Here is a 12,500-nt window from a genome sequence, read left to right as displayed (position 1 = left end):
GTTTCCAAAAACAATTTGAAATGTGGACTCGTCAGACCGCAGAACACTTTTCCATTTTGCATCAGCCCATCTTAGACGAGCTCGGGCCCAGTGAAGCCGGCGGTGTTTCTGGGTGTTGTTGATAAATGGCTTTCACTTTGCATAGTAGTGTTTTAACTTGCGCTTACAGATGTAGCGACAAACTGTAGTTACTGACAGTGGTTTTCTGAAGTGTTCCTAAGCACATGTGGTGATATCCTTTACACACTGATGTCGCTTTTTCATGCAGTACCGCCTGAGGGATCCAAGGTCACGGCATTCAATGTTACGTGCAGTGATTCCTCCAGATTCTCTGAACCTTTTGATGATATTACGGACCGTAGATGGTGAAATCCCTAAATTCATTGCAATAGCTGGTTGAGAAAGGTTTTTCTTAAACTGTTCAACAATTTGCTCACGCATTTGTTGACAAAGTGGTGACCCTCGCCCCATCCTTGTTTGTGAATGACTGAGCATTTCATGGAATCTACTTTAATACCCAATCATGGCACCCACCTGTTCCCAATTTGCCTGTTCACCTGTGGGATGTTCCAAATAAGTGTTTGATGAGCATTCCTCAACTTTATCAGTATTTATTGCCACCTTTCCCAACTTCTTTGTCACATGTTGCTGGCACCAAATTCTGAAGTTAATGATTATTTGCAACAACAAAAAAAATGTTTATCATTTTGAACATCAAATATGTTGTCTTTGTAGCATATTCAACTGAATATGGGTTGAAAATGATTTGCAAATCATTGTATTCCGTTTATATTTACATCTAACACAATTTCCCAACTCATATGGAAACGGGGTTTGTAGGTTGAAAAGGATTTGAAAATCATTGTATTCTGTTTTTATTTACAATTTACACTACGTACCAACTTCACTGGTTTTGGGGTTTGTCTGATACTGCTAATGCATTAGTCGGTTCTAATACACTTTTCATTTCACTGCCGCACCATGGGAATTAAAGGGACAAATGATCTATATCCCAGCCTAACTGTCTAGCCGTAGAGTGCCATCACTTGAATGGGACTAACACGCCTAATTGTCAGTGATTGATTTGTTGAGCCCCGGTCCCCGCTCTGCACGGCAGCGTATTGACCCAACAGTCACCTGACATTTCCATATTATCTTCAGCTGGCTAAACAGCAGCAGCGCACAGTAAGACAAGAAGTTGTCTGAGCGCAGAGAAAGTGAGGCGAAATGTCCTCAGGGGGGGGAGTTGTGAGCACATACTGGGAAGGGTGATATTTATAGGTCATTGTGATAGGTGGATAAGTGGGAGCTGTTTAAAAACGGCCATATCAGAATATTGTGTGGCCTCTCCTTATCGAGAAATCCCCTTGACTTTGATGCCGCCGTCTTCCAGAGCGCCGACTCCCCTGCTGGCCAAACAGCTGCTTTCGCCAGCATTTTAATGGCATGCTGAGAAGTGCAATGACAAAACCCAGGAGACAGCCTATGGATATTTTTAGCTCAGGGCCTGATCTTAGTCAAACTCATTGTCCAGGTCCAATGATTGGAATTACCATAGCCACAGACTAATCCATCAGCGTTAGTCAAAGAGTGTCATTTGCACTAGTTGGGATGGCGAGCGCGGACGCAGGTGTCCTATGTGCTGAATTATCACCTGAGTAAATAAAGCACCTGAGCTGAAGGCGCGATGGATTTGCATGTTTGCCATGGGGGGAATGAAGTGGATTGATGCGGACCTGTTCAGACAGCAGCTGCCAGGGCATACTAATGATGCACATCATTCACTCCATCATTAGATGTTGTTCCCTCCCCCTGTTGGTGAGCAAAAAGGCCACATTATTTGATATGTCTGGGTATCTGACACAATTTAAAGAGAAGAAAGACAGTCAATGTCGATTCCAATGAAGTTGGGCATTTTACCGCAGAAAGCAAATATCGCTGCCTCCGGGGATTTTGCGATGTGGCGATCGCGCAAATTCAACCGGATTGTACACAGCTAGCCAGACGGCATATGCTGCCTGTCATGATACACTCATGACGCGATCAATATGAAGTGTGACTCACTCTATGGAAAGTTGTGGTCCAGCTAATGGGAGCAATCAACTCTACACTGCAAAAACTGAAATCTAAAGGCCTACTGAAACCCACTACTACCGACCACGCAGTCTGATAGTTTATATATCAATGATGCAGTGACATGCGGTGAGGTTCATGACTGGTGAGGCACGGACTTCATCACAGTCAGATTTACAAACATATGAACCCTAAAGAGTATCTTATTCACCATTTGATTGGCAGCAGTTAACGGGTTATGTTTAAAAGCTCATACCAGCATTCTTCCCTGCTTGGCACTCCGCATCAAGTGTTGGAATTGGGGGTTAAATCACCAAAAATGATTCCCAGGCACGGCGCCGCTGCTGCCCACTGCTCCCCTCACCTCCCAGGGGGTGAACAAGGGGATGGGTCAAATGCAGAGGACACATTTCACCACACCTAGTGTGTGTGTGACAATCATTGGTACTTTAACTTAACTTTGACTTTACACATAGAAACTGTAGCACACAAAAAAACACATTTAATAAAAAAAACGTTATTATGGTCTTACCTTTACTTATAAGTGCGGGAACAGTGGTGTTCGTGTTGGAGGAGTTGTAAATGAATGAAATATGAAATCCGTGCTGCAGTCTGCAGGTGGACTTAATGTTGTGTCCCTGCGGTCGTTCGCAGCTCCTCCGGCGCGAGCATTGTTGTTTTTGCACTTTTTGGCTTCTTGTTAAGTGACTTTTTTTTGGGTGGATTCGGTCTTGCACGTTGGGTGTGGGCTTTGGTTGGTGTGGCGCTCCCGTCGGGCGGTGCATACTGCGGCGGAGGTGCTTGGCACCAGGAGGCGGGGTTATGAGGCGAGCCTCTCACAGTGCGTCTTCGCAGCAGTTTTATGATCGCTCAGCACAAGAAATACTTTACACACATACAGTTGTTGACAAAATACACTGGACATTATATACCTCAGCTAACTAAACTATGGAAATGTATAATATAATTCATATAGCAATACGGTCTCGTCGCTTTCTCGGTCCAAATCGCTTTCGCTGCTGGTGTAAACAATGGGGAAATGTGGGGAGCCCTTCAGCCTGTGACGTCACGCTACTTCCGGTAAAGGCAAGGCTTTTTTTTATCAGCGACCAAAAGTTGCGAACTTTATCGTCGATGTTCTCTACTTAATCCTTTCAGCAAAAATATGGCAATATCGCGAAATAATCAAGTATGACACATAGAATGGATCTGCTATCCCCGTTTGAATAAAAAAAAATCATTTCAGTAGGCCTTTAAATCTAAGTAAGATGAAATATTTCAATTAAGGGTGATATTTGCTTATTTTCTGTCTGATAAGATAATTCTTCTCACTAAGCAGATTTTATGTCAGAGTGTTTTACTTGTTTTAAAGGTTTTGGTCCTAAATGATCTCAGTAAGATATTACAGCTTGTTGCTGAGATTTGATGACCTATATTGAGTAAAACATGCTTGAAACTAGAATATCAACTGTTGCAAAGCTGTGTCATCAACACTCACAAGTATAAAACTACTTTTTTAAAGTAATAATTTCTTAATTTCAAGCATGAAAAAAAAATCATGACTTTGACACAATTGTGTCTCATAATTAAAACAGATGACAGCCAAATGGACTTTGCTGTTTTATTTTCAATGAAACAATAGAAAATACGTACTCATATAGTAGTACACTTGTTATTAGTGAGAATACACTTATTTTAAGGTATTTTGGGGTTCATTGAGGTTAGCTAATTTTATTTGTTTTGGAAAGTCTTGACAATCCAAATTTTCTTGTTCTATTGGCAGATAATTTTGCTTAGTTCAAGTAAAATACCCCTCATTTTTGTATTTTTTGTTCTTGTTTTTGAACACTGACTTTTTACAGTGTACCACTACATCACTATAAAAATGCATTTATAAACTGTCAACAATACTTAATTTACGTTTCGTAACCTGTAGAGTGACCAAACTCTAGCGACATTGAGCGTGTATCGGAACGCCTCGTGTTTTGTATTTGACTAAAGGGAGATGACGGCAACAGACACCAGGGGGCGGTAATGTTCAATAATGTATTATATATATAGTCAATATATATAATAATAATAATAAACAACACTAACTAATAAACTAAACTAAGGAAACAGAGTGTGTGACAAAAACCCAGGAGTGTGTATGTGTAAGGTTAACTGAAGTGTGTGTTACCAAGTGTTGTCGAGAGTGAAGGAACAAGGCAGTCCGAGGGGCAGGCAGATGATCCAGGGCAGGAGAGAAGAGGCTAGATCCGTGTTCAGGCGAGGGTCGGGAATCGAGGAAGGCAGTCCAAAACACAGGGTGAAAACAACGGGAGATCTCGAAGGGGAAGACTCTGGAAGGCACTGCGAGAGAGCAACACGGACGTCAGAATCACGGAGGGTAAAGAAACAACAGTGAGAGAGCATAAGGCTTACGGTACACTAAGAGGTAACTAAGTTCCCGCATGGATCCTTGGGTCCACTGGCCCTTTATCCAGCTCACCCTCATCAGTCCCAGGTGTGCGGATTGGCGATTGTCTGCAGGCTTGTCGCTGCGTGGCCGTGCTGCGCTCAGCATGAGCGGGGGCGTGTCCGGGCGAGCAGCCAGAGGAGGAACTGTGACACTCAGTTGCAGGAGGGAAGTGGGTTCGAATCCGCGCCGTGACACCTCGGTCTCCTTGGACGCATCCTCGCTCATCCGTGCGGACTGGACACTGGCCGAGAGTTGGTGGGCGGCCGAGGGTGGAGTCGGCTCTCTTGGTTGCTTTGTTGGGTCTGCTCCTCTACGCTGTATGTCATGATACACCCATGATGCGATCAATATAAAGTGTGACTCACTCGATGGACAGTTGTGGTCCAGCTAATGGGAGCAATCAACTCTACCTCTACATCACTTTAAAAATGCATTCATAAACTGTCAACAATACTTAATTTACGTTTCGTAACCTGTAGAGTAACCAAACTGTAGCGACATTGAGCGTGTATCGGACGCCTCGGTGTCCTTGGACGCATCCTCGCTCATCCATGCGGACTGGACACTGGCCGAGAGTTAGTGGGCAGCCGAGGGTGGAGTCGGCTCTCTTGATTGCTTTGTTGGGTCTGCTCCTGTATGCTGTCTGTCATGATACACCCTCCCTCGGCCTCAGTCTGGACCCCCTTTCTAAGGGCTCTGGCTTAGACTATTTTTTTTTTTTTTTATCGGCACGGCACGATAACAACTTCAGATTGTTTCCTTTGTTTAAAAATAGAACAAGCACATTCTGAAATTGTACAAATCATAATGTTTTTTTGTTTTTTTTTACACTTACATGTTGCGGTTAATAGTATTCTATCTTTATTTGTCGTTATTTATACTTTCTGAATAAATTATGTTATAATGTCCGTCAGTCAACTCATTGGTGTTCATTATTAGTCTATCAAGATAAAAAAATATATATCAAAATCAAATTACAGTATGTTATTTATGTAGTTTGATCATTTTCCTCGACTGATGTACTAACATCATGTGGTTTATTTTGTACATATGTAGCATCATCTAAAAAGATACAAAGAATTGCCATTACGACATCCAGTGGACACATTTAGAACAGCAGTTTTTTTCATTCAAAAATTTCAGGTTAATGTTTATACTTAGAAAACTCATCCCGGGGGCCGGATAAAACCTGTTTGCGGGCCTGATCCGGCCCTCGGGCCGTACGTTTGACACCCCTGCTCTAAAACAACTTCAAAACCCTCCAGCAACGTTTGATATACACACTGCAAGTAACAGACACGTTCATAACAATATGTAATATGTACGATATATTTACCGTATTTTGGTCATAGCCGAAACTAATTTTTCGGAACATTTATTCCCGTTTCCATAGCAATGCACGTCCGACTTCTGGCAACAACCTCTTCCGGATACAAAAACGCAAGTTTGTTCTAATCATGGCAGATTCTGTAACAAACAACAAAGACCACTATTTTTTAGAAAAAATAGGATTCACAACCTTATCTTTTTAAATCTGAATTTATGGAGGATGAACTAATGCTTCTAGAAGCCAGCACAAAGGAAGAGTGAGACTTTGGAGCAGACGGAAGCCGAGAGAGTGAGGTGAAAGTGAATCGAAGCTGCAAAATGTGGAATTTGAAGCCAAGCTATTTCGACATAAATGGAGTGATTACCAATAATTAGCTGGAAAAAAACGTCCCTGGCCAGCTGAACCAAACAGACAAATGTTCATCGAGTGAGTCACACTTTATATTGATCATTATACATGCAGCACGTCATAGGTGTATCATGAGAGACAGCATATGCTGTCTGGCTAGCTGTGTACAAACAAAACATGAAATGTGGGCTAAAACTTTACAGATACTGTAATATGATTCATGTTTTTCAGTCCGTACAGATTGGTGTTGCATCGCATTGTGTTGTGCCTTACAAACTCAAACGTGTTTCGAGCTGACGTGGTAGCTAGCTTATCTCTTTCCGTAGTTAGCGTCTACGGCTAATACCTTAGCATGCCGATGTGTTAGTACGTTAGAAAAATAGTTCCTCCGTGTCGCTACAGTTTGGTTATTATACAGGTTACGGAACGTAAGTGAAGTATTATTGACGGTTTTTGAATGCATTTTTAAAGTGATTTAGAGGTAGTGTTGATTGCTCCCATTAGCTGCATTGCTAGCCGCCAAGAACAAGACGATTTGTATGTTAGAAAGCGAAAAAAGAATAAAACCTTTTGACGTCTTGTCTGTGATAAGGATTGTGAACAGTAATATATAAAAAAATAGAATAAATCACAAGTTGATTCAATGTTATTGAAACAAACAAGCCTCAAAACATTGCATCTTTTGTCGCAACTTTCTGAAAAAGCTGCCGCAAATTCACACATTTTAGGCTGCAACAATGACAACAAAAAAATTAACACTGATTACAGTTTAAAAACGAATATTTAAAAAATATATTTGTGTTAGTCCACTTCCCTTATACAAGCATTGAAGTAGATTTTTACAGAGATTACCAGTAGAATTGCATCAGTTTATTGCTGTATGTTTGTATATAAATGATCATTAGATTCAAAAACTATTGATTAATTTATGGGGGAAGTAATCATGACAGGTGGTTGGGTTTTCGCCAGGTGATAATAGTGTGCATCCATATGCATATAGATCTCTCGGTGCTATAGTTCATCTAGTCCGATATGATCCAGCCATACTTTGTGTATACCATAGCTTTTGCTGTCTATTTAAACTGACAACTGCACGTCCTTGAGCGGAGCGTGGTTCTTCCTATTGTCTCTTGGATTTATTCACATTTGTACAGCGCTCCGTACTTGATTAATCAGACGAGCGAATTAGCCGTTTAATATTAATACTGCTTCTTCCGCATGCGATCTGCGTCGTCGGTGCAAATATTCAATCAAGTGATCCGAAGAAAAGGTGAAGGTGTGTCAAAGTCACCGTGTCTTCTTTCTCCTCAGGTTTTGCCAGCATCCATGGAGGAATATCTAACCAGGGCTGGTTTATCGGCCTGCTGTGTGCCATCGCGCTGCTCACACTCATTGTGTTGATTGCCTGTTTTGTCAACAGAAATAAAGGAGGGAAATACTCAGGTAGGTTCTCACATGCCAACACAAACCGTCAGTCTGTACTTGTTACATTTTATATTTGTTGCTGTGAAAACAATCAGTCTTCTAAGAAGCTATTAACAAAAACAATCATTGCCCCACAAAACCGTATCTTTTTTATTTTATTTTTATTGACATCCAGCATCAGACATTCCTATCAGATAGGAATGTCTGATGCTGGATGTCAATAAAAAATAAAAATAAAAATATACATCTATTGTCTGCCCTAGATGTCAAAATATTTTTTGGTTTAAAAAAAAAAAAACAGCAAGCAAACAAAACAAAGTAATAATAATATTTACAGATAAATCAATTAAAAATAAAAAATAAAAATATATATATACAGTGTGTATATATATATATATATATATATATATATATATATATATATATATATATATATATATATATATATATAAATATATATATACATATATTTATTGTTTAAAAAAAAAATAATAATAATAATAAAAAATAAAATTAAATAATATAAACAGATAGTAAATAATAATAATAAAAATTATATAAAAAATTATATCGACATATAGGGTATATTTTGGTACCGGTACTAAAATTATTTCGATACTTTTCGGTACTTTTCGGTACTCTTCTAAATAAAGGGGACCACAAACAAATTGTATTATTGGCTTTATTTTAACAAAAAATCTTAGGGTACATTAAACATACGTTTCTTATTGCAGTTAAGTCCTTAAATAAAATAGTGAACATACAAGACAACTTGTCTTTTAGTAGTAAGTAAGCAAACAAAGGCTCCTAATTAGTCTGCTGACTTATGCAGTAACATATTGTGTCATTTTTCATTTATCATTATATTATTTTGTCTACATTATTAAAGACAAGTGGTAGAAAAATAATTATTAAACTACTTGTTCATTTACTGTTAATATCTGCTTATTTTCTCTTTTAACATGTTCTATCTACACTTCTGTTAAAATGTAATAATCACTTATTCGTCTGTTGTTTGATACTTTACATTAGTTTTGGATGATACCACAAATTTGGGTATCAATCCGATACCAAGTAGTAACAGGATCATACATTGGTCATATTCAAAGTCCTCATGTGTCCAGGGACATATTTCCTGAGTTTATAAACATAATATACATTTATATACGGTATGTTTCAGAGGCGCTATAGTACTGAAAATTATTCATTAGTATCATGGTACTATACTAATACCAGTATACTGTACAACCCTAATAGGAAGTAATCGTTTTTTTATTTTATTTCTTTAAACAGTACAATCACTAATTCGAGAAAATAAAATCAAGCTTATGGGGCGTGACATAATTGACCCAGTTTTCCCAGTATGAAGTACATTTCTCCAATTTATAATGAATAAAAGCAGTTATCTTCTCCATTTTATATACAGTCGTGGTCAAAAGTGTACATACACTTGTAAAGAACATAATGTCATGGCTGTCTTGAGTTTCCAATTACTTTCTACAACTCTTATTTTTTTGTGATAGAGTGATTGGAGCACATACTTGTTGGTCACAAAAAACATTCATGAAGTTTGGTTCTTTTATGAATTTATTATGGTGGTAAAGGAATGGCTAAATCAGGCTAGAATGAAGGTTTTAGAATGGTCTTCCCAAAGTCCCGACTTAAACGTGTGGACAATGCTGAAGAAACAAATCCATGTCAGAAAACCAACAAATTTAACTGAACTGCACCAATTTTGTCAAGAGGAGTGGTCAAAAATTCAACCAGCAGCTTGCCAGAAGCTTGTGGATGGCTACCAAAAGCCCCTTTTTGCAGTAAAACTTGCCAAATATTAACATCACTGTATGTATACTTTTGACCCAGAAGATTTGGTCACATTTCAGTAGACCCATAATAAAATCTGCTGGGTCAAAAGCATATACAGCTCAATTTTTGTTTCATCTGACATCACATGAACAAAGATAAGACCTTGTAGAGGAAAGTTCTATGGTCAGATGAAACAAAAATTGAGTTGTTTGGCCACAATACCCAGCAATATGTTTGGAGGAGAAGAGGTGATGCCTTTAATCCCAGGAACACCATTCCTACCGTCAAGCATGGTGGTGGTGCTCTGGGCCTGTTTTGCTGCCAATGGAACTGGTGCTTTACATAGAGTAAATGGGACAAGGAAAAAGGAGGATTACCTCCAAATTCTTTAGGACAACCTAAAAGGTTGGGTCTTGGGCGCAGTTGGGTGTTCCAACAGGACAATGACCCCAAACACACGTCAAAAGTGGTAAAGGAATGGCTAAATCAGGCTAGAATTAAAGTTTTAGAATGGCCTTCTTAAACCCCATTGAGAACATGTGGACAATGCTGAAGAAACAAATCCATGTCAGAAAACCAACACATTTAGCTGAACTGCACCAATTTTGTCAAGAGGAGTGGTCAACAATTCAACCAGAAGCTTGTGGATGGCTACCAAAAGTGCCTTATTGCAGTGAAACTTGCCAAGGGACATGTAACCAAATATTAACATTGCTGTATGTAAAGTCGTGCTCTTAAGTTTACATACCCTGGGAGAATTTATGATTTATTGGCCATTCTTCAGAAAAAAAACTTTCTTCCACTCATGCTTAATCGTTGTGTGAAGCTATTTATTGGCAAACAACTGTTTACTCTTTTTAAATCCAAAAGGACAAAAGAAAGTACCCAAATGACCCTGATCAAAAGTTGACATACCCCAGTGACTTTGATCTGATAACATGCACAAAAGTTGACACAAACACAATCACTTTACTTACCACTGCAATTACCGGACTACAATACTCTTCGTTCAATGACTGTAAATAATGTAAAAACAAGAGTATAAAGAAGTCATACTGTTCCATTACCTCTGTTCATATTACTGTCACTACTCAACTGCCAAAAGAACTGTAGACACCTTAATATTTATTACTTCCTATACTGTATACACTGTGTATACTGTATATACTGTTATACTATTTGATATTGCACTGGTACTGTATGTCAGTGGTCCCCAACCTTTTTTGTAGCTGCGGACCGGTCAACGCTAGAAAATGTGTCCCATGTGGGGATTTTTAATTTTTTTTTTATTTTTAATTTTTAAAATTTTCATAAAGAAATACAATCATGTGTGCTTACGGACTGTATCCCTGCAGACTGTATTGATCTATTTTGATATATAATGTATATATTGTGTTTTTTATGTTGATTTAATATATATATATATTTTTTTAAATTAAATTTCTTGTGCGGCCCGGTGGTTGGGGACCACTGCTGTATGTGACTACTGTACTTTTACTTGTACGGATACTTCTACCATAACTACTGGGACTTATTGTGCAACGTATTGTCTTGTAATGAATGTACATCAGAGCTATTCAAATTGTTGTATTTTTTGTATTTAGTGTATTAGATTCAGCAACTAGTGTTTGGGTCCCACTGTACGCAATATCTGAAGAGCTCTTTAGTTTACATACCCTGGGAGAATTTATGATTTATTGGCCATTCTTCAGAAAAAAACTTTCTTCCACTCATGCTTAATCGTTGTGTGAAGCTATTTATTGGCAAACAACTGTGTTTACTCTTTTTAAATCCACAAGGACAAAAGAAAGTACCCAAATGACCCTGATCAAAAGTTGACATACCCCAGTGACTTTGATCTGATAACATGCACAAAAGTTGACACAAACACAATCACTTTACTTACCACTGCAAATACCGGACTACAATACTCTTCATTCAATGACTGTAAATAATGTAAAAACAAGAGTATAAAGAAGTCATACTGTTCCATTACCTCTGTTCATATTACTGTCACTACTCAACTGCCAAAAGAACTGTAGACACCTTAATATTTATTACTTCCTATACTGTATACACTGTGTATACTGTATATACTGTTATACTATTTGATATTGCACTGGTACTGTATGTCAGTGGTCCCCAACCTTTTTTGTAGCTGCGGACGGTCAACGCTAGAAAATGTGTCCCACGGACCGGGGGGGGGAATTTTTTTAATTTTTTTAATTTTTTATTTTTTTAATTTTCATAAAGAAATACAATCATGTGTGCTTACGGACTGTATCCCTGCAGACTGTATTGATCTATTTTGATATATAATGTATATATTGTGTTTTTTTATGTTGATTTAATATACATATATATATATTTTTAAATTAAATTTCTTGTGCGGCCCGGTGGTTGGGGACCACTGCTGTATGTGACTACTGTACTTTTACTTGTACGGATACTTCTACCATAACTACTGGGACTTATTGTGCAACGTATTGTCTTGTAATGAATGTACATCAGAGCTATTCAAATGTTGTATTTTTTGTATTTAGTGTATTAGATTCAGCAACTAGTGTTTGGGTCCCACTGTACGCAATATCTGAAGAGCATGGAAAAAAGCATTTCACTGTGGTGTACTCTGCATGTGACGAATAAAACCCTTGAACCTTGAACCTTGAAACAGGTTTGAATGGTTAATCAAGGTTCCAATCCTCACCTGTGACCTGTTTGTTTGTATTAACGTGTGTGTATAAAAGGTCAGTGAGTTTCTGAGCACAACTGTATACTTTTGACCCAGCAGATGTGGTCACATTTTCAGTAGACCCCATAATAAATTCGTACAAGAACCAAACTTCATGAATGTTTTTTTTTTGTGACCAACAAGTATGTGCTCCAATCACTCTATTCACAAAAAAATAAGAGTTGTAGAAATGAATTGGAAACTCAAGACAGCCATGACATTATGTTCTTTACAAGTGTATGTCAACTTTTGACCCCGACTGTATGTCCATTGTGGTTCCCAACCATTTTGTTGTAAATGTGTACATTAAATTAGCTCGTAGAGTG

The 12,500-nt window shown here is 38.3% G+C and overlaps 1 protein-coding gene across 7 annotated transcripts in view; it reads left to right on the top strand.

Annotated features, from left to right (window-relative positions):
- Positions 1-12,500, top strand: part of chl1b (cell adhesion molecule L1-like b) — a 225,820-nt gene that overhangs the window by 195,700 nt on the left and 17,620 nt on the right. For all 7 annotated transcript variants that reach the window (XM_062045707.1, XM_062045698.1, XM_062045690.1 and 4 more), the window contains one exon: positions 7,524-7,655. In XM_062045707.1, the coding sequence (XP_061901691.1) occupies positions 7,524-7,655 (132 nt within the window). The remainder of the gene's footprint in view (positions 1-7,523; positions 7,656-12,500) is intronic.

The sequence above is a fragment of the Entelurus aequoreus genome, linkage group LG01, assembly GCF_033978785.1.
Source record: "Entelurus aequoreus isolate RoL-2023_Sb linkage group LG01, RoL_Eaeq_v1.1, whole genome shotgun sequence".
NCBI classification, from domain to species: domain Eukaryota; kingdom Metazoa; phylum Chordata; class Actinopteri; order Syngnathiformes; family Syngnathidae; genus Entelurus; species Entelurus aequoreus.
The sequence above is the reverse complement of the archived record's forward strand: the minus strand, read 5'-3'. Positions and strand labels throughout refer to the sequence as shown.